The sequence below is a fragment of the Camelina sativa genome, chromosome 16 (assembly GCF_000633955.1).
Source record: "Camelina sativa cultivar DH55 chromosome 16, Cs, whole genome shotgun sequence".
NCBI classification, from domain to species: domain Eukaryota; kingdom Viridiplantae; phylum Streptophyta; class Magnoliopsida; order Brassicales; family Brassicaceae; genus Camelina; species Camelina sativa.
Genome location: NC_025700.1, coordinates 18695950 through 18718935, shown reverse-complemented (window position 1 = coordinate 18718935; position 22986 = coordinate 18695950). Strand labels below are relative to the sequence as shown.

Below are 22986 nucleotides of genomic sequence, written 5' to 3'. Positions count from 1 at the left end.
TCGAATAACTGAAATTGGCCCCAATGAGCAAGAGTTTTGGTGGCCAGCCGAGAAGGTTTATACATTTTCATGAAAATGTGTATCATATAAGTTATAACTTATATCTAAACTTAAAACATATTTTGTAATAATTTAGAGACAATTAGCACTTTCTTTATTATTTAAGAAAATAATATTGTGTACTATTCATCATAATATATATTATTATATACTTTTAATTTATTTCTTATTTAATAAAATTTATGTATTTCGATTAACAAAAAAAAAATACAAACACACCATATTATAAATTTTTTATTTATTTTGTAATTTATTTTAAACACTTTCTAATCTAAAAATAAATAAATATTACTGAATGGATAGAGACAACACAACTTCAACATCAAAACGCAGAGATATCTGGATTACAAACGAACCGAAGCAACCCATCGAGAATTAACAATCGTGACTGGACTCCACCTCCCTCTGGCTGGATAAAGTGTAACTTTGACAGTGGATATGTTAACGGGAGACCTTATACAAGCACAGGCTGGATTATTCGAGATTCCACAGGTCACGTTCTCTACTCTGGTTGTGCAAAACTGCAATCCTCGACATCTGTTCTTCAGGTCGAAGCCCTTGGCTTTCTCCATGTTCTACAGTTGACTTGGGCTCATGGACTCCAACATATATGGTTCGAAAATGATAATCGAGAACTAGTTGATCTGATCAACAAGGCGGGCGATCACTCGAAGATTGGTACTCTCCTGTATGATATCCGTTATTGGATGTCAAAACTCCCTATGTCATCTTTGGATCATATCAACAGGGAACGAAATGCTGCAGCGGATACGTTATGTCGTAAAGCTCCTTTAATAAGTGGTTTGTATCAATACTTTACAGTACCACCAAGGTGGCTAATTCCATATTTGTATCAACATTAACAAATTAAATAAAATTCAGATGTTCAAAAAAATAAAAAAATAAAACTCGAGACAAAACCAAGAAACTTGGGCCTCAACGATATATATTGGGCCTAAACGGTGACCAAACAAACCCATTTAAAAGCACTTTTCACTGTTCTCATCTTCTTCTTCTCCAGATTCTTTTGTTAAAAGCTCACTCTGTTAGGGTTTCGTGGCTCGCTAATCCTTTTATTAGTTTCACAAACCCAATAGAATAGTTTCTGAAGCTGAATCTCTCTCGTCACCATGATCATATCTAAGCTCTAATTGGATTCGTTTGTTCGCAATTTGACTGATTTTGTGCCAAATTGCTGTCTCTCTGTTCAGAAAGAATGGAACAAAAACGGTATTCTTCTCGCCTTCTTTATTTCCCTTCTCATTGTTTTCGTTACACTAAACTTTGAACCCCTTCAAGTCTTTGTTTTTTTCTTTTTCTTTTGTTTTTATTTATATTTTTACAGCAAAATCGGTGGTGAAGGTTTGAGTAGTCGAGGTGTTGCACACAAGGACATGATCAGTGAGTTGCCTGAAGAGTTGCTTCTGCACATATTGTCTTCACTTCCGACAGAAATTGCTATAACCACTAGTGTTCTGTCTAAACGGTGGAGGTCTCTTTGGAAGGTGTTGCCAAATCTCAATTTTTATTCTGGCTATCACCATACATCTTCAGAGAATATTTGCAGTTCTTTAATTCTACATAAAGCTCCGGTTCTAGAGAGTTTGCATTTGGGATTTGATGATGAGAGTGATGCTTCGGATGTTGGGATATGGATTGGAATTGCTTTTGCACGCCATCTGCGCAAATTGGTACTCAGTTTTCCATGTTATGATGAAGACTCAGTAAGATTTCCGAGTGCTTTGTGTTGTTGTAGTAACACACTAGAGAGCTTGAAACTCAAGTTTTCAATTTTTCTAGACCTTACTTCTGGGGTCTGTTTCAACTCCCTTAGAGAGCTGCATCTTTACTATACACTATTCAAAGACGAGGAATCTGTTTCAAACCTTTTATGTGGCTGCCCTAGACTTGAAGATTTGGTGTTGCATCGGATAAGAAATAACGATGTGGAAACTTTAACTATTGCGGTGCCGTCGTTACAGAGACTAACCATTGAAGATGATCACTATGGTGGTGATGGTGGCTATGTGATAAATGCTCCTTCTTTGAAATACTTTAACATCGATGGGTTCAATAGGATTGGATTTTGTCTGATTCAGAATGCGCCAGAGCTGGTGGATGCAATAATCACCAACGTTTTTGATATAACCAATGAGAAAATGCTGGAACCTCTTACTTCAGCCAAACGCCTTTCCTTAGACTTATCACCCCTAAAGGTAATATTTAGATTTAAGTTTTTATCTCTGCAACTTGGCTAACATTATTTTGTGTACTACTAATGTTGTCTGATGTCTGATGATGCACAGGTTAAGTATCCTACTCGTAAAATCTTCTATCGGCTTCTATCTTTGGAGCTGCATACAAACAAAGAAGAGTGGTGTAATCTTCTTTCGCTCATGCTCAATAGTTCTCCTAAATTACAAATCCTCAAGCTCATTGACGTAAGCCATTTCATATTTAGTCAGCTACTCTTTTTTTTTTTTGGTTTTCCAGTGCTCTTTTGAGGTATATTGATGATCTTAAAAATATTACGTTTGATATCTCAGTCAAAGTGGTATATTAATAAAGATAATCTGGTGGACCGGAAATGGAATCAACCGAAATGTGTACCAGAATGTTTGTTGTTCCATCTTGAGACATTCGAATGGACAAGATACGGATGGCAACTAGAAGATGAGAAAGAAGTGGCTACATACATCCTCAAGAACGCAAGACGCCTGAAGAAAGCAACTCTCTCCACAAAATCCATCAAACCTAACGAGCTCGAGAAGTTGGAAAAGAGACGTGAGATGCTCAATGAGTTGGCTAATGTGGTTAGGGCCTCAGACTCATGTCACCTCGTGTGTGAAGCTGATTGATACCTACTCTTCTAGTTAATTGTTGTTCCATCTTGAAACATTTTTGTGGAGAGGATACGGATGGCAACTAGAAGATGAGAAAGAAGTGGCTACCTACATTCTAAAGAACGCTAGACGCTTGAAGAAAGCAACTCTCTCCACAAAAACCCATCGAATCTAGAAAGCTCGTGGAGTTGTAAGAGAGACGTGAGATGCTCAACGAGTTGACTATTGTGGCTAGGGCTTCAAATTCATGTCACCTCGATACCTACTCTTGTAATTGGTAAAATATTTTTCTTTTCAATTAAGATTTCTATTTTGTGGATTTAATTATAAAACTGGTAAGATATTATTTATTATTATATTATTAAAATATCTACAACTTCGTCTTAGATACTAATCGAACACAAGTAAATTGCTGAATCTAATCAAGTCTATTAATCTGAAGCAAATCGTAACAAAAATGGAACAACATCAGTATGTTTCATTTATGGCCATGAATGGAATGGTTTTTTTTTTTTTTTTTTCAACCAAACATTAATCAAATTAAAAAATAACTCCAAGATTGGTTGCCCAAACCGGAGGAAAAGAGTTTACAAAGGAAATTTCAGAGGAAAGCAATCTTGAAGAACGGGCTAGACAATCTGCCCTTACATTGAGCTCTCTAGAGATCCTGATCAGGGAGAACGAGGAAAAGCATGGTCTGAGCACAAGAAACTCCTCTAACAGGTTCGAAAAAGATGGCCAATCGTCAGGCGTCTGCACCATCGCCACCAATTCTGCACAGTCTGTCTCAAAGCTTTGACATCCAACTCCAGCCGCCAAGAGTGACTCCATAGCCCAAATCAAGGCTTGTAGCTCTGCATGTAAGGATGTAGGACCGCATCTCTGACTCCGTGCTCCCAAAAGGAGAGTCGCATCATCATCACTACAACACCACCATCCTAGACCCTGCATAGCATCTGACCCTTTCCAAGAACCATCAATCTGACATCGAGGAAACGCTCCCCTATCCTCCACCAGAGGCGTAGTATGCAAATACCTATCCGAATAGGATTTTGCTTCTTCCCATAGTAATTTATCATTATTCGCCTGGTGTAGAATTTCCGTCGGCTCGGCCTGTAACCCCTGAAAAACTTTTTTATTCCTATCTTTCCATAATGTCCAAAGTATCCAAGGAAGACGATTAGCTACATCCGAATCCCCCGACTGAGAGGCTGCCCGCCAAAAAATAAAGTCTAAATTTGCATAAATTGAAGCAAATGGAAAGCCATCGGGGACTAACGAAACTAGGGACAACTCCCAAACATCGAGCGAGCGAGGGCACTCAAAGAGAGCATGATTGATAGTTTCTGGTGCAGCCCCACACCGTTTGCAGAGTGTATCACACCGGATACCCCTATACGCAAGTCGTTCGAGCACTGGGAGGGTGCCCGACGCAATCTGCCAGAAAAAATGTTGGACCTTTGGGGGAACATCCAGCTTCCACACCTGGGCCCTGAGGGCCATACATGTTGGTCCGTATTCGACTTCCGTCATCAGTTCTCTGGCTAATCTATAACCTGATTTAACCGTATACTTCCCTGACTTGGTAAAATGCCATACTAACCGATCCCGTTGCTGGACCTTACTGACCGACATACGCCGAATAATCGGTATATCCCCCGGATCCAGAAACTCTTCTAGAGTAGGCAAGTGCCAATCCTTCGTGACAGGATTAATTAAGTGGTTCACCATCAAGCTCGGTAACCAGAGTCGTCCCCGACCATTGGCAGGACGTGGTCTAATATCCGGAATCCATGGATCTCTCCAAACCGAAATAGAACTACCCGAACCTACCGCCCATCGCGCTCCATATTCCACTAAATCTTTCGTTGAAAAAATACTCCTCCAGGCAAAGGAGGGATTAGAAGGTTTTTTGGCCATAAGCGGGTGTTTATTGCTAAAATATCGGCCTTTCAAAACCCTCGCCATTAATGACGTCGGGTGTTGAATTAAACGCCAATACTGTTTTGCTAACATAGCATCATTAAATTGTTCCAAGGCTCTGAAACCTAGACCCCCATCACACTTATCCTTACATAGTTTATCCCAAGCCACCCAATGTAAACCATGAGCCTTATCGTTGGATTTCCACCAAAAAGTGGAAATAGCACTCGTTAATTTAGATGTCAACTCTTGCGGCAATTTGTAGCTTTTGGTTTTTCAAATGGTTTTTAGCTTTTGGTTTTTAGATTTTAGTTTTTGGTTTTTAAAATATTTGGTTTTTGGTTTCTGTTAAAAAGATTAAAAAATTTAAAAAATTGAAAATAAGAATTGAAAAATGAAAGTAAAAGAAGAACGTAGAGAAGAAAATGAGAAATCAATATGAGAGGGTTTTTGTTTTTTTTTTGAAAATTGATTAATTTTTCAGAAACTAGATTCCCAATTTTTTTAGGGAATCTAATTTTGTAAAAGCTTGAAAGGCTGTAAATCTAGTATTATGACTTTTAATTTGATATTTTTTTTACTTAAAACTCTTTTTGTCATGCTAGATTTTGAACCAATGCGTATTTTGGTGAAAATTATATATGATTGGTGACAATTATGAAATATTATCTTGTAAAAAACTTTAAATTATTATTTATGCAAAACTTTTACTTCAGTTACACAAATTTTTAAAAAAATATAAAAATCAGTCTTAGAATTTAACTGGACGTCGAGGCGAGACGAATCGAACATTCAAACTGGTGACCTTGCATATACTGAACCATTTATTTGGCCACCAGACAAATGAAATATTTTTAGAATCATGAATTAATATATTTTCTCATATTTAATTGGATGTCACCATCTATGTCTTCCTATTTTTTTTTTCCACTGTTTTCTTACTAAACAATTTCTTATAAATATTTAAGAATTTGTTTGTTTGAACAAAAGACTTCTGAAAATTATTTTGAGAAACTTCACATAGATTTTTAGTATAGAATTTTGAAAAAACATATAAAAAAACTCCTGTTTTAATATCAATATCATGATTTCATTCTCAGTTGCTGTTCTTAGATAGCTAAAAGAGAGCGTTAAAGATCCATAAATATATTGTTGACATTTCAAGATCTGACTCTCACTTGTAAGATCAGTTTCTCTCATCTCTCTATCTCTGTTTTGTTCACTCTGTTTTGTTCATTGAATAACAAGAAAGTGTTATAGAACTTAGAGAGATAACACAAAGAGATTACATTTTATTTTCGGATCTCAAGGATAGATTCTTACAACACACACATCATACTTATACTACTTTTACTAGTTGCACCTCACACATGCATCATGACTCTTACACATTAGACCACATTCCTAGTTACTAACCCTTACACATCATAGACTTGCTTTCTTACACAAGCCACACTACTACTACAACAACTCTCTTAGCTAGGTTTTAACCAAACAAATGACTAAGTCACAACACAACTTTCTACTTTGTCTTGTCCTTGGTCTCTTGCTTCTACTTGTCCAGTCCATCTTCCACATGGACCACCAAAACATCTTTCTCTTTGGGCCTAAATCAAGTTGGTGGCCCATGACAAAACACACAGGCTTGTTGACCTTTTTCTTGTCGTTGACTCTGCTTCTTCTTCTTCTTCTTTACGGAGCTTTGCTTCTTTTTCTTTGTTCTTCGACTCACTGATTTCTTCTTTCTCTTTGTTGCAGATTTAGTCAAGAACTCAATTCTCAACATATATAAGTCCCTAGCCGGTTGCATGATAGGTTCGTCGGATATATATATTTGCGTTATGGGCGGCGTCTGATTCTTTACTCCTATGTTATTGAATCGAAATTGTAATTTGCCAAGGGAATTTTGAGAAATGCTCTTTCCTTTGCGGCTTTGCATATTGAGGTATGATAAGAAATGGTTATTTATGCATGGGACAAAATAAGGTATTGATAGGATCGAGTTTACTCTTTTAGTTATCTCCTTAGTAATAGGAGAAGTAGTGTCTCCACTTCCCACTTTCTTATTTCCTTGTTTGTAGGATCGTGAGCGATCAATGCTATTTGTATTTAAAGACATGTACTTCAACAGAGAAGTTATGAAGAGAAAATTGCAATAACTTGTTCTAAAGTCTTTGAGAACCAAAGTGTTCTTGTCCTTTGTTCTTGATAACATTGATTGTCCTAAATTGGGACCTATCAGGTATTGCATGAAGAACGCGATTTACTGGACCGGACAACAAGGTTTTTGTAGTCTTACTACATATCTTTATAATAATCGTTCACAACATCAAACACGTTGAAGAATGGAGAACTCTGGGCCTTCTTCAACCACATCTTCTGAAAGCATGAAATCAGGAGAATGAATACACAAATTGATTCTTAGTTTTAGTTTATATCTCATAAAGAAAAAAGAAAAAAAATAACAGAAATCATGGCGGTGACAAAGTACGATTTGCTACCATTAGGAAATGCAGAAAAACCGCGGCGAGAACGCATAGATCTCCCAACCTGCGCAACGACGGATCTCAGATATTCATCAGCAGCAGCATTATCGTGATCGTGAACAGGGGGTTCCTCTCAGATATTCATCACCGATGCAAGGATCGTACTATGGACAATTACAATTACAAATACAATATATATCTGTAAAGTAGTAGAAGTGTCTTGTAGGCAGCCAACTCTTAAAAGATCTAAAAGATTATATTAAGCAAAAGAGTTCCCAAAAATATTGAGAAAACTACAAAGTTTTTTGAATTTTGTTAGGCCGACAATGGATAAGGGGAAAAAGAAAATGATGCTCCAGTTCGGTTTATACTTTACAACAGTTCAAATGTATTATTCATTTATTTTGGGTATGTTTTTGAGTTTTTTTCTCTAAACAACGAATTTAATAACATATTTTTGTTACCCGAGCCCGAGTAATTATCACGACGTGACGATCACTTCAATTATATCAAAACTAAGGAGCTAAACCTTTGACATCCCCTCTCTATATTAACAGACAAACATTCTCAAGAAAATGCTGATATGTCGTCGCTAGAAAGCTCGAGACACTAATGAATTTATTACTCTCATTTTTATGGATATTTACGCATAATTGCTATTGAATGATTAAGGAATATTCACATATTTAAAATTTAAAATATATTTTAATCATTTTTATAACATATTTAATTATTATATCATTATTAGATCTAAAACATTTTCAAAAAACTAAATTATTCACCTCTTAAAAAAACTGATTAATATTTACATATTTAAAATTTCTAAAATAAAATTATTACAATAATCATTATTATAGGCAATGTAATTATTTAATATGATTGGTATAATATTTCACGGGTGAAACATATTCTTACAAAAAGAAAATTAAATGAAATAAATAATCTTGCATAGATTGAAGAAAGAGCGGGTGATATATATATTTAGTTGATACATAATATATTGATCTAAACATAATCTCACGGGTTATATATTTGATTATTACACTAACAAATTTTAGATTTTCGATAATAACTTTACTTATATCACTTATATTATTTGTATTGATTTATCCACCATAGCGGGTTGTTACCTAGTTTTTTATGAGTAGGAAGACACTTATCACAATCAGTAATCACCTTCACAACCCTCGTATTGACATTTTCTAAATTCATTTGTTGACTTTGAGACCCTACTTTATTTTTTGCCATCCATAATAAGTTTTTAAATCATTAATCATTAATATGGAATGCTAAACTAACAAAATCAATTATTAGCTAGAAATACTTCTTCTTCTTCTTCTTCTTCCCTTTATGTTAGTTTTTTTTTAAATAAAATTTTACTGTACCCAGATATAGTAATAAAGCATTAGTGTATCTAAAGTTAATTTAGTCAAAAGGCTATTTTTAACAGATAATAAAAACATTTTCACTAGCATATGATCTAGCAACAATTAACATTTTTGTTTAATTATTCAACCAACATGGTACTATAATGTTGTCGGTTCAAACTATTTTTTTTATGTATGTCATAATTCTTCTTATGAATATGACATCTGATAACTACCGTATAATTATTTTAGATCTGGACCATCTTTAACTTGTTTCATCTTTTTGACCATAGTTAAAATAAAATAATTAATATCCATAAAATATATACAAAATTTCAAGATTTTTATGTGTTAATTCATATATACATTTTTTTAATATTTACATAAACATTTCTCAATTTCCTATTGGGTGGTTATTGCCTTATTGGATTGAATTTTTAATAATAATAATATTATATAATTGTCTGAAAATAAAAATAAAAAAGTTGCGCGTCGTCACTCTTCTTCTCTATTCAATCTCCTATCAAAGCGGAGGAAACTCAAATTGTTACAGTTCACAAGTAATCTCTTCTTCAACCTCTCTCTCTCTCTCTCTTCCAATTTTTTAAAGTAGCTCCCTTTCTTCTCTCTCTCTCTCTCTCTAAGACAACTCCGTTAGACCCGTTCTGTGTTCTAATTTTATTCTTCTCTCTCGTTAGGGTTTTTTTTTTCTGATTCGTTCAACACAGACCCAAAATCCACAAATCTGCGTTTTCTTCTTTGTTCTCTAACGATGACCTCGAAGAACAATGCTTTGTCAGCGGCGCTTGTTTCGAATCTCCAGGATGTGCTTTCGAAGAGAAAAGGAGGGAACGAGGAAAAAGTTGGGAGCGATGGATCGACGGAGGAAGCTCCGTCTACATCTGATTCCGTTGACGTTGCCGCGGTGGAGGAAGAGATCGATGACTCTAGACCTGTTGTTTTAGTTACGAATGGTGATGGGATTGATTCGCCAGGGCTTGTTTCTCTCGTTGAGGCTTTGGTTCTTGAAGGGCTCTACAATGTCCATGTTTGTGCTCCTCAGACGTGCGTTACGAACAATTCCGATTGTTGTTAATTTGATTTTTGATTTTGATTTGTTCACCTCGCGTGTTTTGGTTAGTCTTTTGTTAAAAGTTCTGAACTTAATTGTAATCTGCAGGGACAAATCAGCTTCTGCTCATTCTATGACTCCAGGGGAAACAATCGCTGTAAGCTCTGTTACTATTAAAGGTGCCACAGCCTTTGAAGTTTCAGGTATGTGGATTTGTTTGAAATGATTATTAGTACAGTTTTTTGAAGTTTTTACAACATTTATAAGCTTGACAAATAAGTATATGGAATGTGAACATTTTTAAGTCTTTATTGAAACAAAATTTGTTGATTTTCAAGTTTTTGGAGAAGTGTAGTGTAGACTTGGATTCTCCTTTTTGTTGCCAGTTTCTTGTTTTAATACATGTGGTGTGAGTACTGTTTTTGTTCATAGGATTTGAAGTTATTCTTTTTTTTTGTCTCAGGGACTCCTGTGGACTGCATCTCGTTAGGATTATCCGGGGCGCTTTTTGCTTGGTCAAAACCAATACTGGTAAAAAAAACATGCTTTTTTGGAGAGAGATACTATTTCACCTTCGTGCATTTTGCTTATTTTCTTATCATTTTTGACTGTATGATATTTTGGTATTTGTAATTTCTGTATCTTTGTCTTTGCTTGTTTTCTTCAGGTAATTAGTGGAATCAATCAGGGTTCAAGCTGTGGCCATCAAATGTAAGTGCCTTTGTCTTGTAAATAAGTTTGTTATTCCTTGTCTGGCCGTGTCCTCTGTGTTTCCTGATTTGAGAGTCCTCCAGGTTCTATTCAGGTGCAGTTGCTGGAGCCAGGGAGGCTTTGATTTCTGGGGTACCCTCTTTGTCAATATCATTGAATTGGTGAGTATATTGTGGGAATGCCTGCTGCTACATATTTGGATTTGTTGGCCATAATTCTTTCATTTCGATTATAGGAAGAAAGATGAAAGCCAAGAAAGTCACTTTAAGGATGCTGTTGGTGTCTGCTTACCTTTGATAAACGCAACTATCAGAGACATTGAGAAAGGAATATTCCCTAAAGACTGCTCTCTCAACATAGAAATTCCAACATCACCCTCATCAAACAAGGTTTGTATCTCTAATAAAACTGTCGCAGAAACCTTTTTTTGGTTCTACTTTTGTATGCAAGGAACATGCAAACTAAATTTCAGAAAGGATCTCTTTTGCAGCGATCATACAGTCGTTTTTTCAGGAGATATATTCTTTGATGTTGTGAAATCTGAGCCTCACTATGAGATAATATAGAGAAGTTGACGTTACTTGTATATATGAATAGGGTTTCAAGGTAACAAAACAAAGCATGTGGAGGCAGAGTCCTAGTTGGCAAGCTGTTTCAGCTCACCGTCACCCTGGTGCTGGGAATTTCATGTCCAACCAACAAAGTCTAGGGGCTCAGCTTGCCCAGCTTGGCAGGGATGCTTCAGCTGCTGTGAGTTATATTATTCCATATTCAAAAGTTTTAAACCTCTGAATTTGTGTTTTTTTTTTTGGTTAGATTAATTGTTGGTTCAGAAGGTCCAAGATTAGTATATTCGACTCTAATATTAAGATATGTGACAATCTCAGGGGGCAGCTCGTCGTTTTACCACTCAGAAGAAGAGTATTGTGGAGATTGAATCGGTTGGGGTTGCTGGTAAAACTGATACCCGTGTTAAGAAATTCTTTCGCCTAGAGGTAAAGAAAAACTTGGAACCATTCTCTTCACAAATCCTTTGGATATTTCATCATTGTGTTTAAAATTTCGACGTATATATATATTTGCAGTTTCTTGCTAAAGAACAAGAACACACAGATGAAGATTTGGATGTTAAGGCTCTAGAAGATGGTTTTGTAAGTCGCCATGATCGTGCTCTTTTCTGTATTGTTAAATCCATTCTCCTTTTTTGCACCCTGTTCTTTTCTAAATCAACACTTGCACTCAACATGAAACAGATTTTTCTGGTTAAATTCTTAAGTCTCCAAAAATTTGTAAGGAAAATATATCTAGATTCTAACCTACTTCCCTTTTGGTAATGGCAGGTTTCTGTGACTCCATTGTCTCTACTCCCAAATAATGATTCGGAAACTCAAGCCGCAGCATCAGAATGGATCTCCAAAGCCCTTAACTCTGATCAATGAGAAAAGGTCATACTCGTAAATTATGTTACATGATTTTGGCCAAAACTCTCCCAACAAATCTGATTACTGGATTCTGCATTTGTTTGTTCTTGTGGTCGTCTTGTCATTTAACCCTTTTGTTTATTTATTTATTTGATCTCCCTACAAGTCTGGGTTGCTCTTGTTGGCTTGTTTGTTTGTCAGTAGCTGTTTTACATTTGTAATTGGGGAAAAAGGTCGGTCTGCTTTTTCTCTATTTCGAATTCATACAATTTGTATACCTTTTGATTGAGAAGAACGATCTTTTACCCAAATACTATGGCTGATACTATTGCCTCTGCCGCCATTACCCAAAGATCTGGCACTCATCTTGTGTCAGATTTTTATCTTCTGTGATCTCTGTCTTCAGTGACAACACTTTTTTTTTTTTTTTTTCGGGCCAACTAGTGACAACACCTACAAATCATTTTTCAGGATACAAGAATGTAAATAACTTTCGCATAGATGCTATGTAACGAGCTATCAACATAGATAAGAGAAACATCACTTTTATTGTATTTGGCACATCCACCAAATATTTTGAGGAGGCTTAGAACATGGTATGATCTTTGATTGTCAAAGACTCAAAGCAACATGAGATATGAAGGTGAATATTCTTCTTCATCTGCTTCTACATATTGTTCCAATTCTATTTGATGTCTTGGAAGGTATTCACCGCCCCCGATATAATTAGATATCTGGCGGCTACCATTATCTTGTGATGCTTCGAGCTTGCGCAATATTCTTTTCCAACTCTCTTTGTCTTTATCAAATAAAAATGAACCGAGTACTTTGAGGGCCAGGGGAAGACATCCAGCAAAGTGGACAGCACGAATGGAGAAAGGTTCAAAACCAGTAAGAGGGCAAGTCCTCTTGAAAGCGTGTATTGAGAAGAGCTGGAGAGCTTCCTCATATCTCAGACACTCCATCTCGTATTTTACTCCGCATGACTTAAGTGAATGGTCGAATCTAGCTGTCATGATAACTCTACTTCCGGCACCGAGCCAACGGGTAGCCTTGAGTGCATTCTTAAATTGTTCACTCTGAGTATCATCAACACCGTCAACAACAAGCAGCACTTTTCTGTTTACAAGACTTGGTTTGATGGCATCAAAGATATCATAAGAACTTCTTGTCATTGTAAGATGTTCAAGTAAACTCGGTGAGATGCGGTTCTGATAGATTTTGTTGACATTGGTTAGGAAGCAGTGGTGTTGAAAGTGGCCTGAGATGTCGTCGAAAACACATTCAGCGAGTGTCGTTTTACCAACGCCTTGGATACCCCAAATGCCAACTGTACGAACAATGTCCTTAGATTCCAAATCCAGCAATCCATAGACTGCTTTCTTATGACGATACATCCCAACAAGACCGTTGTCAGACGCGGGAAAAGGCGGTTCATTTGACATATCGTCCATAACAGATGTGTCTTCAAGTGCATATCTCTCAAGTCCAAGTGTAGTTTCTCCAGAAGCAGATAGGCTTTTGGGTGTGTACTTGGTATCGATATCTGTCATCAATCCCGAAACACTCGATTCTTGGCCAACACTAGATTGCCTGATTGATGATGCCTTTCGACGAAGTGATTGGAGGGCATCAGTAGGAGAACTAATGTCGATGATAAGATTATCGAGCATCTTGGAATCATCCTCCCTGTCAAGAAAACAAAAGGTTGTAAGTTGAGATACTAGAGTAGCGACTAAGGTTTAAGCCTAATTACATTGATTAAAACCTCTTAAACCAAATTGGTGGTAGACAAATTTTGGTTTATATCCCTAATAAGAATATTTTACCAATCGCGCGAGCAAAATCTACGGTCGGTGCGGCTCTCTAATCGATCCAGTGCATTCCTCCAGCGATTCACAGTCTCCGGAGTTTCTATTTCTTCATGTCTCCGCAAGTCTTCCGCGAATTTTCCGGTTGGTTTTGTCAAATCCTCCGGATCCACTTCGTAGAAGACTGTTTTGATTTTGATGAGCCACGAACGATCAATAATCTCCGCGAGTACCTCCAAGCACCAGACGGAAGAGGCGTAGTTCTCCGATATCACGACGACGGCGATCTTCGACTCTCTGATTGCCTTAGCGGTTTCAGGCGAAATTTTTCCGTCTCTCGTCGTCTGCTGGTTCACATCTTTGTAAGTTCGAATTTGTTTTGAGTCCAACGAACGGTAGAGATGGCTGACGAAAGTCCTACCGGTGTCCTCCTTTCTAAAACTCAGGAACACATCGGGTTTTGATGAGGAGGAGGAAGAAGAAGCCATGGTTATCGATGTAGTGTAGGGAACTAGGGATGATCTGTAGCTCTGAGTTTTTGACTGAAGATTTGCAATGGAGTCAGTCAATGGCGTAGGTTTAGCTTCCAAAAGTCAAAAGGGATTTTTTAAAAATATTGTCCACCATGTGCAAGTGTGTCACCACATGGTTGCTTTTGGGGAGGTCTTATTGAACCTCTGTTTACTTTTGGAAGTTTGACCACGTAGTTGATCCACAGAGACTATTGATGGCTTCTTCTTCATCCTCTTCGTCTCATGTCTGGAAGTATGATGTGTTCCTGAGTTTCCGAGGAGAAGACACCCGCAAAAACATCGTCAGCCATTTGCACAAAGAGCTTGTCAACAGTGGAGTTGTTACCTTCAAAGATGATAAAAGGCTTGAGATTGGGGACTCCATTTCCGAAGAAATCAGCAGAGCCATCCAAGACTCCAGATTCGCTCTTGTGATTCTATCTAAGAACTACGCTTCGTCCAGATGGTGCCTGGACGAGCTCCTTATGATAATGGATCTTCACTTCAAGAAGGAGATTAAAGTCGTTCCCATTTTCTATGGAGTTGATCCTTCTCACGTCAGACATCAGACTGGGAGTTTCACATTCGACAAGTACCAAGGCTTAGAAATTGCTAAGAAGGTCACGAATTGGAGAAAAGCTCTCACGCAGATCGCTAGCATAGCAGGCAAGGATTTTGCAACTTGGTAAGTTCTTACTTCACTACTTACCAACATATGTCTCTAATGTGTACTAGTACCATATCTATGGAACCGTTTGTAAGTGTTCTGAGAATTTTCCATATGCTAGTGAGGACGAGGCCTTGATGATTGAAGAGATTGTTGAAGGCATTTCAAACCAGTTGTTAATTATGCAGCCAGTAGATTACAGTGATATTGTTGGAATGGAAACTCACATGGAGCTACTGAATTCTCTATTGAGTATGGAATCTGGGGACGAGGTTCGTATGATAGGAATCTGGGGAATGGGAGGCATTGGCAAAACCACCATTGCCAGGTGTCTCTTTGATCGGTTTTCAAGGCCATTTCCAAGTCGTTGTTTCCTTGAAAACGTTTCGAAGATATACAGAAACCATGATGCCTCGTATTTACGGAAAAAGTTTATTTCAACAGCACTTGGTCTTGCTGAGGAGAAGATGAAGTTCTCGAGTGTAGAAATTGGACCCCAGGAGATTAAGGCAAGGTTTGGACGTCGTAAAGTCTTTGTTGTCTTTGATAATGTGGATGACATGAAACAGGTGCATGCCCTCGCTAAAGAGTCCAACTGGTTTGGTCCAGGTAGCCGAATTATCATAACAACACGGGACAGGGGCTTGCTTATTTCATGTGGAGTAAGAACTGTATATGAAGTCAAGTGCTTGGATACTGGTGCTGCTCTTCAGTTATTTAACCAGTTGGCTTTTGAAGGAGGGCTTCCTCCTTCTGAACTTTATGAAAAAATTTCAATCCGAGCGTCCTGGCTTGCTCAAGGTCTTCCAGCCGCTATTGAAGCTTACGGTTTATTTTTCCGAAGAATGACATCTTTGAAGGAGTGGGATGATGCGTTATGTAGATTTATAGAAGCTCCTCATAAAAATGTTATGGAGATCTTGAAAATTAGCTACGATGGCTTAGAGGAGGCAGATAAGAATGTTTTTCTTCATGTAGCGTGCCTCTTTAATGGTGAGCCTCTCCAGCGTGCCACTACCCTTCTCGATGATGGTGAACTACAGGGTTGTCTGGGATTAAAGATATTGGCTGAGAAGTCTCTTATTGGAATCACAGCTGGTGGGTATATAAAGATGCATAGTTTAATAGACCAAACTGCTAGAGCAATTGTGAATCAAGAATCCGTGCAGAGGCCCCAGGGACGAAGAGTATTGTGGGATCCTTATCAAATTTATAAACTACTGGAAAGTAACGCGGTAAGCCTCTACAGTTTCTGTAACATCTGTTGTTGTTCTTGGTGGTTTCTGCACTTGTTTGTATGCCAACTGACTTTGTCGTTTTTATTCCCATAGACGAGCGAACCAACTAATTGCATGTCGTTACACATGTGTGACATGGTTTTCGCGTTGCATTTGGGTGGGTATACGAAGTACCACGATACGCTCAAATTCCTCAAGATCTACAAGCACTCGGATCATATAGAGTCCAAGCTGCATTTAAGTAGTGACGATACAAATCTACTCTCATCGAGGCTTAGATTACTACAATGGGACACATTTCCATTGACAACATNGAATCACAGCTGGTGGGTATATAAAGATGCATAGTTTAATAGACCAAACTGCTAGAGCAATTGTGAATCAAGAATCCGTGCAGAGGCCCCAGGGACGAAGAGTATTGTGGGATCCTTATCAAATTTATAAACTACTGGAAAGTAACGCGGTAAGCCCCTACAGTTTCTGTAACATCTGTTGTTGTTCTTGGTGGTTTCTGCACTTGTTTGTATGCCAACTGACTTTGTCGTTTTTATTCCCATAGACGAGCGAACCAACTAATTGCATGTCGTTACACATGTGTGACATGGTTTTCGCGTTGCATTTGGGTGGGTATACGAAGTACCACGATACGCTCAAATTCCTCAAGATCTACAAGCACTCGGATCATATAGAGTCCAAGCTGCATTTAAGTAGTGACGATACAAATCTACTCTCATCGAGGCTTAGATTACTACAATGGGACACATTTCCATTGACAACATTCCCTTGCCGATTCCGTCCACGAGATCTTGTTGAAGTCAGTCTACATCGCAGCAATATGACAGTATTCTGGGAAGAGACCATGGTAAAAGCTCTCAACAGATCAATACTTATGAAAATGTCTCTTCCAATACTTGTACATTATCACAAATTCCCTATTCTTTGTTGAATTATTCTCAGGAGATGCCAAACTTGAGAAGATTGGACTTGTCAGGCTCTGAAAATCTGGAACATCTTCCAGATCTTTCAATGGCCGTGAATTTGGAGGAATTGATAACTCGAGGCTGCAAGAGGCTGAAGAGAATTCCAGAGTCTATCAGTAACCTTACGATGCTGACAAAGCTTGATGTCTCATACTGTGATCAACTTAATAGTTACCACATCATTATAAGGGAACTGAGTGGGGGCTGTCGTCAAGTTGCTCTGTATTTCTCGGGTAAAGAGGTGGAAATGGAGTCCATTACAAATCTATCCGTGGGAGGAAACATACATATTCAGATGTTGTGGCTTGATGGCAACGCAGATCACCTCTGTTTTAGTACTGAGCATCAAGCACCTGATGAATTGATGAAGGGGGAGCAACAACTACCTCATAATGAACCACCTCTTGAATTTTCTATGAGGACACTGCATGCAGTACCAGAGTTTTATTGTCCTGAACCGATGAGGAAAGCAGAGCAGAAACCACGACCCATGTCAGAATTCCATGATTTCAATTTGATAGACATTATCAGGTTTAAATACAACGCTGATGATGCAAGTTTCCTCTGCTATGGCCTTTCCATGTTTCCCTGCTTGAAAGAGTTAAATCTAATCAACTTAAACATCGAAGTGATCCCGGATGACGTATGTGGTTTGCAATTCCTAGAGAAATTGGACTGGAGTGGCAATGATTTTGAGACTTTACCAGAAACCATGAATCAACTTCCCAGGTTGAAATATGCCAGCCTTTGTAACTGCCGCAGACTAAAAGCATTGCCAGAACTAGTTCAGTTGGAGAGAATCAAACTCTCTGGCTGTGTGAGTCTCCAATCAGTGTTCAAAATATCTCATGCTGAACAAGATTGGGGCAGATTCCAGTTGCTGGAGCTTTGGGTTGACGACTGCAAGACCATTCAATCAATTTCAGATAAGTTTGGACAATATATTAAGCTATCATATGTAGATCTTAGCAGGAATGACTTTGAGACATTGCCATCAAGTATCGGAGGTCTTTTCTCTCTGGGAACTCTCTGCCTCAATAAGTGCAAGAAACTCAAATCGATAGAAAGAGTCCCATTGTGCCTCAAGTATCTCTACGCACATGGCTGTGAATCCCTGGAAACGATTTCCCTTCCTTTGAACCATTCTGTAAAGCACCTTGATCTAAGCCATTGTTTCTGCTTAAAGCAGGATGAACATTTAATCACTCAGTTTCTTAACGAGGGAGAAAACAAAGAGGTATGTTCTCAGCTTTTTCTCCCACTCCTCCATCTGCAGACACCATGAACTTGATAATTCTCTTTCCTTTTTTGGTTGTTGTTATTGTCGTGGAATAGGAGTCACTGAGATTTGCTTTCTTTCCTGGAACCGAGGTGCCCAGTTACTTCGACAAGATTAAGACAGGAAAGTCCCTAACGATTGGCTTACCCCATAGTTGGCCATCCCCGAAAATGCTGGGTTTTGATGGGTGTATCATGCTTTCTTGCAAGAAGCCCTTCCATATACGATTCTCGCCATTTTCTTATGACTGGGACTGGGGATATGAAAGGTACTTTTATTTGTACCTTAAACCAGATTTCTTTCATTGCCGGGAAAGTAGTTTTCATAGTACTGAAGATGAAGAAGAAGCTGTTAAATCAGATCACCTGGTTATCATCCGCGGGTTAAAAAACTTCAGCGACAAAATCAACAAGTTTGGCATCCAATCCGATTTGCAATTCTCAAAGGAGTTTAAGTCTCCTCCTGCGGAGCTAAAATCATGTGGATTTAGCTTGATTTGGGAAGATGACCAAACAGACAAGATAACCAAAAACAAAAAACAAAGACCTGCCGATTCTCTTCAAATTTGGAAAGTTGAAGAACCTTTAGAAAATCTTAATAGGTCAGTCAAAATCCAGCTTGGTTATATGTACTTTTTAAAGTTAAGTTCAGCTGCCTTGAACACATGTTGCATAATTGAATTGTTGATGTAAAATTTTATCAATTAGACATAGGACAGGTATCTTAATAACTAACTTCTTAGAACTGTCTCTGAGGTTTCACCGTCTTCTATGTTTTTCTTATATTCAGGGAATCTGTCAGTTGTGGTCCTTGTGGAGACTAGATGTACAGACTTTAACAATTTGACCAAAGTTCCAGTCTTCCAGATCTTACAAGGGCCACACTATTTAAGGAGTTGATACTGAAAGGCTGTACAAGACTGGAGCAAACTCCAGGGTCCAGTGGTAGTTTATTTTGCCTGCCAAAACTCGATTTATCGCATTGTGACTGCTTAACAAATCTTCGCCTAGCGAAAAACAGAAAAGACTGTCCATTCAGAATGTAGATTCAGTGGAGGGCGGCTAATCATATTGAAGCTTCCCAGAGCAGTAAAAAATTTAACTTTTCTTGGAAACCCATCCACAGAGGGGGAAATAGACGACAAATTGATTTTCAACTCGTTTGGGAAGTGTAGATTTTGTTTTACCGTTTTTTATCGCAAGTATCTTTTCTATATACATATGGAGTGGAAACCATAAGTGTGGAATGCATTCGGATTATCAGGGTGCTCTTTGTTTGGTCAAAACTAATACTGGTTAGCATTTTGAGCATCTCATCATATCAGGGTTATGTTCTCTGTATACTAAAGTGTAATTTCTGGTTATGTTTGTCTTTGTTTATGTTCTTCATGTAATTAGTGAAATTAATCAGGGTTCATGTTGTGAAAAATAAATGTAAGTGTTTCTATCTTGTCTGCCCGTCTTTTCTGTTTTCCTGATTTTTGAGAATCCTTCAGGTTCTATTCAGGTGCAATTGCTGGAGCCAGAGAGCCTTTGAGTTCTGGAGTACCCTCGTTGTCAATATCGTTGAACTGGTGAGACTATCGTGCCTTCGTGGTGATATGTGCAGCTACATTTGTGGAATTATTTTGCCTTAGTTTTTCGTATTGATTATAGGAAGTATGATGAAAGCCAATAAAGTGGCTTTAAGGATGCTACTGGTGTCTGCTTACCTTTGATAAACGCAACTATCAGAGACATAGAGCCAGAAGGTTTCCATAAAGACTGCTCTCTTAACATTGAAATTCCAACATCACCCTCACAAAACAAGGTTTATATTTCTAATAAAACTCGTCTCAGAAACTGATTTTTTGGTTTGACTTTTGTATGCAAAATACATGATATATGCGTGCTGTGATTATGATTCAACTCTTCAACTCTTTTCTGAATACATGAACAGAAGAACTTGTCTGCTATCCCTTTAGGTAATGACAGGTTTCTGTGACTCCATTGTCTCTGTTCCAAAGGTTGATTCGGGAACTCAAGTCACAGAATCAGAATGGATCTCCAAAGCCCTTAACTCTGACAGATGAAAAAGGTCATACTAGTAAATTATTGTTGCATGATTGGCAAAAACACTTCCAACAAATCTTTTGTTTTTTGGTATAAATGTTAAGAAACGGACGAAACCAAGCCAACTCTCCCAACAAATCTTTTGTTCTTGTGATATTGTTCTCAACTTATCATTTAACCGTTTTGTTTATTTTATTTATTTGATCTCCTACAAGTCTGTGGGTGTTGTTGGTTTGTTTGTTTGTTTGTCAGTAGCTCTCTGGGAACGCTTAACTTTGTAAATTGGAAAAAAAAGGGTCGGTCTGCTTTTTCTCTATTCTGTAGTTTGTTTTGTATACCTCTTGATTGAAAAGAACGACCTTTTTGCTGGCACAATTTCTCGAATAGAACCTTGTGCAAATGCTATGTTGACATCTTATTTCCAACTTACATGAGCTTACTGGATACTCTGGCACCGCATCACCTAAAAATCAGTTTTTCTCGGTAGCTATACAATTATTCTTTCCACCTTGCCATTCTACTTAGGGATGTTCAGATGTATATCATTCCTCACATTGTTTACCTCGATCTCCACTTGTAAAAGTGCCGTCCTGTTCCTAATCTCCTGTCAGAAGACTTTTTCTTTTGGTTCGATTTGTTTGTGCAAGCTTGAAACTTCTAGTGCCTTCTGTGTCCAACGAGTGTTGACGAGACTTATCTGAATCTACCCATAATGTACACACAAAATAAAATAAAACAGTAAACACACTCACAAACGTACACACACAATAAACGATAAATATACATAAGAGTTTAGTGACGAACAGATGTCCTTGTTCGTCTTATTCAACCACGATTTTCACAACATTCATTTCAAACAAATCCAACTGAAGTAGACTTATGAACATGCCCACTGATCATTCCAGAGCCAAGCAATATAACGGGAAAGAGTTTGCTTCATCTACTCCAATGTGTCGATCCACTTTGATCGGACGTCTCGGTGCATAGTCATCTGCTCCAATATACCTTTTGATCTCTGAAGCGTAGTTATCACGAGATGCTTCGAGGGTACGCAATGTACTTATCCATACATCTTTTTCCCTATCGCGTAGGAACGATCCCAACAGTTTGAGGGCCAGAGGAAGACGATTAGCGACATGGACAGCCCGAAGGGAGAGACCTTCAAAACCAGGGAGAGGGTTGCTCTGCTTGAAAGCAATCTCTGAGAAGACAGCAAGAGCTTCCTCGTATCTAGGACACTCAACCTCGTAGATTTGTTTCACTCCACATTCAGTTAGCAAAGACCTCTCTTGTGTGATTACAATGACCCGACTTCCTGGACCAAACCAACTCGCGTCTTTGGTTATACCTTTTAGCTGCTTCATGTCATTTACACCATCAACAACAAGCAGAACCTTCCGGTTCCCCATCATTTCCTTGATGGCATTATCAGAGCTCCCCGTAAAAACTTCACTATTTAGCATATCTAGTATACTCTGCAACTTGTTGATGTTATTCTTCATATATATATGATGCTGAAATCGTGGTGAGATCTCCTCGTAAAGGTGCTTGGCAAGAGTTGTCTTCCCAACTCCTTCCGTTCCACAAATACCAATTACTGTAGAATCTGTGTGCAATGTTACAGAACGCAGCTCTTTCAGGCGACGCTTCATCCCCAGATGGGTTTGGGGACTGAGCAGGGGCAACGAGAATAGTTTAAAATGTCCTCGGAGTAAGGTGGGAGAAAAATGCCATGTCTGAAATTTAAACTTGTCAGGGATTCTGTAATTTAAAGGGCTGTATGCACTCTCTAGCTTCAAACTCCTAGCCGGGCTTAAACCAGTACTATGATAGCTTGATGTGGAAGATGTCAGGATATTAGAAGCGAAACTAGTAATGCTATCCACAAGCTCTGAGTCGTCCTCCCTATCATGTAAAATAAAGTCTTTTTTTTGTTTAAATGTATACTAAGTCTTGAGATCATGAACTCTCTCCTAGTATATATTTAACAACTACATAATTACCCTCAATATATCACACCAAAACAGTATTTTGCTCAGTAACCCGAAAAGGAAACGATATTAACAATTCTACTATAATGTACATAAGAAGATTAAAACAAAAATAAGTAGCAAACAGTGTTTGCACTAAAAAAATAAAATAAAAAAGAAAGAAGCAAACAGTGTACCAATCATTGGAATTGAAGCTAGGTTTACGAGACACCTGAGCATACAACCACTTCCGCACCATCTCCAAGGTCTCACTCTGCGTGTCCGCGTATTTTCCTACTGCGTGACTTAAGATATCCAAAGGATTAACTTGGAAGAATATAGGAATTGTTGTCAGAGTTCCTATCTTCTCACACTCTATTAACTTTCTGAGGTCATCCATCCAGAAGTCAGAAATCACGTAGTGCTTTGATATCACGGGGATCGCAACTAGCGACTGTTCCATAGCCTCATGATCCAGGTCCTCGAAAGGCTCAGAGGCTATGAAAGTTGAGATGTATTTGGTCTTCAACGAGCTGACAAGATGGCTCACAATAGTTTTGCGAATCTCATCCCCTCGGAAATTCAGGAACACGTC

The 22986-nt window shown here is 38.1% G+C and overlaps 5 protein-coding genes across 12 annotated transcripts in view; 3 read left to right on the top strand and 2 right to left on the bottom strand.

Annotated features, from left to right (window-relative positions):
• Positions 1093-3236, top strand: LOC104751143 (FBD-associated F-box protein At3g49020-like). 2 transcript variants are annotated; one of them, XM_010473034.2, is made up of 4 exons: positions 1093-1290; positions 1423-2276; positions 2367-2501; positions 2607-3236. In XM_010473034.2, the coding sequence occupies exons 2-4, from the start codon at positions 1455-1457 to the stop codon at positions 2916-2918; spliced, it is 1269 nt and encodes a 422-aa protein (XP_010471336.1). In that variant the 5' UTR covers positions 1093-1290; positions 1423-1454; the 3' UTR covers positions 2919-3236. The 2 variants fall into 2 exon arrangements, with proteins under 2 accessions (XP_010471336.1, XP_010471335.1); XM_010473033.2 differs by having other exon boundaries at positions 1406-2276.
• On the top strand, positions 9182-12235 carry LOC104751142 (5'-nucleotidase SurE-like). The gene is made up of 10 exons (XM_010473032.1): positions 9182-9744; positions 9860-9954; positions 10215-10282; positions 10419-10462; positions 10546-10623; positions 10698-10851; positions 11060-11212; positions 11350-11457; positions 11548-11613; positions 11803-12235. Exons 1-10 carry the CDS (start codon positions 9452-9454, stop codon positions 11899-11901), a joined length of 1158 nt encoding a protein of 385 aa, XP_010471334.1. The 5' UTR covers positions 9182-9451; the 3' UTR covers positions 11902-12235.
• On the bottom strand, positions 12341-14211 carry LOC104751141 (probable disease resistance protein RPP1). Its single transcript, XM_010473031.1, has 2 exons — positions 13713-14211; positions 12341-13572 (listed from the first exon to the last, which is right to left on the bottom strand). The coding sequence occupies exons 1-2, from the start codon at positions 14180-14182 to the stop codon at positions 12504-12506; spliced, it is 1539 nt and encodes a 512-aa protein (XP_010471333.1). The 5' UTR covers positions 14183-14211; the 3' UTR covers positions 12341-12503.
• LOC104751140 (disease resistance protein RPP5-like) lies at positions 14206-20594 on the top strand. 7 transcript variants are annotated; one of them, XM_019238362.1, is made up of 9 exons: positions 14207-14891; positions 14995-15971; positions 16438-16574; positions 16671-16973; positions 17072-18328; positions 18427-18971; positions 19160-19943; positions 20026-20179; positions 20334-20594. In XM_019238362.1, the coding sequence occupies exons 1-7, from the start codon at positions 14422-14424 to the stop codon at positions 19191-19193; spliced, it is 3723 nt and encodes a 1240-aa protein (XP_019093907.1). In that variant the 5' UTR covers positions 14207-14421; the 3' UTR covers positions 19194-19943; positions 20026-20179; positions 20334-20594. The 7 variants fall into 7 exon arrangements, with proteins under 7 accessions (XP_019093908.1, XP_019093907.1, XP_010471330.1 ...); XM_010473028.2 differs by having other exon boundaries at positions 17069-18328; XM_019238361.1 differs by having other exon boundaries at positions 17069-18328; positions 20312-20594.
• Positions 21165-22986, bottom strand: part of LOC104751139 (disease resistance protein RLM3-like) — a 3378-nt gene continuing 1556 nt past the window's right edge. Inside the window, exon 3 of the mRNA XM_010473027.1 lies at positions 21165-22195. Coding sequence (XP_010471329.1) covers positions 21318-22195 — 878 coding nt within the window. The 3' untranslated portion in view covers positions 21165-21317. The remainder of the gene's footprint in view (positions 22196-22986) is intronic.

Bases quoted from the DNA above. Each gene is read 5' to 3' on its own strand.
- LOC104751143 (XM_010473033.2), top strand. The intron at 2,277-2,366 runs GTAATATTTAGA...GATGATGCACAG, and splicing joins TAGACTTATCACCCCTAAAG to GTTAAGTATCCTACTCGTAA. The intron at 2,502-2,606 runs GTAAGCCATTTC...TTGATATCTCAG, and splicing joins AAATCCTCAAGCTCATTGAC to TCAAAGTGGTATATTAATAA.
- LOC104751142 (XM_010473032.1), top strand. From the start codon at position 9,452: ATGACCTCGAAGAACAATGCTTTGTCAGCGGCGCTTGTTTCGAATCTC. The intron at 10,283-10,418 runs GTAAAAAAAACA...TGTTTTCTTCAG, and splicing joins CTTGGTCAAAACCAATACTG to GTAATTAGTGGAATCAATCA. The intron at 11,458-11,547 runs GTAAAGAAAAAC...ATATATTTGCAG, and splicing joins AGAAATTCTTTCGCCTAGAG to TTTCTTGCTAAAGAACAAGA.
- LOC104751141 (XM_010473031.1), bottom strand. From the start codon at position 14,182: ATGGCTTCTTCTTCCTCCTCCTCATCAAAACCCGATGTGTTCCTGAGT. The intron at 13,573-13,712 runs GTAAAATATTCT...TTTTCTTGACAG, and splicing joins AGATTTTGCTCGCGCGATTG to GGAGGATGATTCCAAGATGC.
- LOC104751140 (XM_010473028.2), top strand. From the start codon at position 14,422: ATGGCTTCTTCTTCATCCTCTTCGTCTCATGTCTGGAAGTATGATGTG. The intron at 14,892-14,994 runs GTAAGTTCTTAC...TCCATATGCTAG, and splicing joins GGCAAGGATTTTGCAACTTG to TGAGGACGAGGCCTTGATGA. The intron at 18,972-19,159 runs GTCAGTCAAAAT...TCTTATATTCAG, and splicing joins CCTTTAGAAAATCTTAATAG to GGAATCTGTCAGTTGTGGTC.